The following is a 2500-nucleotide window of genomic DNA, read 5'->3' on the forward strand; positions in this document are numbered from 1 at the left end:
ACATACACACATACACATATATATATATATATATATATATATATATATATATATGTGTGTGTGTGTGTGTGTGTGTTTGTGTGTATGTGTGTGTGTGTGTGTGTGTGTGTGCGTGTATGTGTGTGTGTGTGTGTGTGTGTGTGTGTGTGTGTGTGTGTGTGTGTGTGTGTGTGTGTGTGTATTAGTGATTATGTGTGATTCAGATTAGTTATTGTGTCAGTTAATCTATATATAATATGTATAATTTTGTCCTTTGCTTTATTGTAAAACATCGAGACTATTTAGCACACTCAGTTTATTCTGAAACATTGGTAGTGTGCATCCTTTAGTGTTTTAAAAGGTTATTGTCTTTCCTGCTACACTTAATGTATTATTAAGTGTATTAAGATTAAATTGTAGAATGCATTCTATATGAAAATGACTCTTTTAATCCATTACATTTTGTATTAACCTAATGCATTTTCTGTTTTATTTTTATGTTCCATTTATTTTGTGCGATTTTATGAAATATATAATACTGCAGAGATATACAAGAACGAATATATGTAAAAGAGAGAGAGAGAGAGAGAGAGAGAGAGAGAGAGAGAGAGAGAGAGAGAGAGAGAGAGAGAGGGAGAGACAAAGAGAGAGAGAGAGAGAGAGAGAGAAAGAGAAAGAGAAAGAGAAAGAGAAAGAGAAAGGGAGAGAGAGAAAAAAAGGTAGAGAAAGAGTAAGAGAAAAAGTTTGAGAAAGAGAAAGACAGAAAGATAGAGAGAAAAAAAGAGACAGAAGGAGACTGAGAGAGAGGAACACCAACTCCAACTCACCAAGCCAACTGTTGCAGCCACAACTGTCCCCAACCGAGAACCCAGACAACACACACAGTTTTCCGTCTCCAAACACATTTTCAAAAATTATTATAGATCCAGCACCGTTTTTTGAGATTACGATCTGAAATAAAGGGAAAAAATATCTTCAAGTGTTCAGGAAATGATGATTATAATTTCGTGGTGCTGTGAAAGGCGATAATGATGATTTATATGAATGCGTATGACTATAATATTGATATGTATGAGAATATTATGATTATGCAATTTTGATTATGATCACAACGATGATTATGAGTACTAATACAACCGCAACTAATGATGATTGTAGAAATGATAATGACATTGATGGTAATAAAATTAATTATAATGATAACAACAACAATAATAACAATGATAATTATCATAATAATAACAATGATAGGAATGTTAATATTGATAATGGGAACTAGAATGATGATGATATTGATGATAACAATAACAGCGATGATAATAAAAATAATGATAATAGTAATAATGATAATAATAACAGTACTACTATTAAATATTAAAGTGCAACTCCTTCAGATAACAGAGATAGAGATCGATAAGAGAGAGCAGCACACCATGTCCTCAGTATCGGGAATATTGATAAGTACTGTGTTTTGGGGTCAATGTGAAACCTAGCTATTGTTAGGAGTCGAAAGTTCTTTTAATTATCGTTATTATTGTCGTCATAGTAATAATACTGACAATGACATAAAAAAAAAATTGATAGTAATAATAGTAATAATATAATACTACTACTAATAATAATACATGTAATAATACATAGTGATAATACTGACAATGATATTAAAAATAACATTGATCATTATCTTCTTTATATTGGTATTGTTCTTGTTATTGTCATTTTGGTTATATTGTTAGTATTATAATTATCATGTTTATCATTGTTATTAGTTTTATAATTTTCATATAATAACTTTTGTTACAATCAATATTATTTCGTTATCATCACCATAATTGTTATTTTCTTTACTATTACAAGTATGCACTGATAATAATAATAATGATGATATTTACTAATACTATTATTATTATTGCCATCATTAACATTATCATTATTATCATACTGATTTTTTAATCATTATTATCATAATTACTTTTATTATCAATGTTTTATCATTAATTGTTATTACTATTACCATTATGAATGTCATCATTATCACTAATATTATTATCAATATTATTTTTGTTGATGTTGATAAATACCCTTGTCATAATTAAACATCATCATCATCATCATCATCATCACCGTTTTCATTATTGTTCTTCTTATTTCAACATCATCACTAACACTATTAGTATCCTTGTTATTATAATTATTGCAACATGATTACTATTACTACTGTTTATCTAAACTGCGCTTTTAAAAGTAAGTCTGTAATTGATTGTAGAACACTTTGCTACATTCCTGAAAGGACTTTAATTCTATCTATCTAACTGAACAAAAATCAAGGAAAAAAAGAATAGGACTTTTTTAGAGATGAGAAGATTGCATTTAAGAATGGGATATGAAATTATAGGAAGACAATCAGTAAGTGGAGAAGATCGCATGTACTTATGCTAAAAGTAGTACTTGAATAAAATGGTAGTGGTGATTTTGAAAGAAAGAGAGAGAGAGAGAGAGAGAGAGAGAGAGAGAGAGAGAG

General features: G+C 29.0%; 1 protein-coding gene across 1 annotated transcript in view; it reads right to left on the reverse strand.

The window, feature by feature from the left end:
• The window catches only part of LOC113815622 (uncharacterized), a 5029-nt gene that overhangs the window by 2265 nt on the left and 264 nt on the right, over window positions 1-2500 (reverse strand). Inside the window, exon 2 of the mRNA XM_070138293.1 lies at window positions 807-930. Within this exon, the coding sequence (XP_069994394.1) occupies window positions 807-884 (78 nt within the window). The 5' untranslated portion in view covers window positions 885-930. The remainder of the gene's footprint in view (window positions 1-806; window positions 931-2500) is intronic.

This window comes from Penaeus vannamei, chromosome 3, assembly GCF_042767895.1.
Source record: "Penaeus vannamei isolate JL-2024 chromosome 3, ASM4276789v1, whole genome shotgun sequence".
NCBI lineage: Eukaryota > Metazoa > Arthropoda > Malacostraca > Decapoda > Penaeidae > Penaeus > Penaeus vannamei.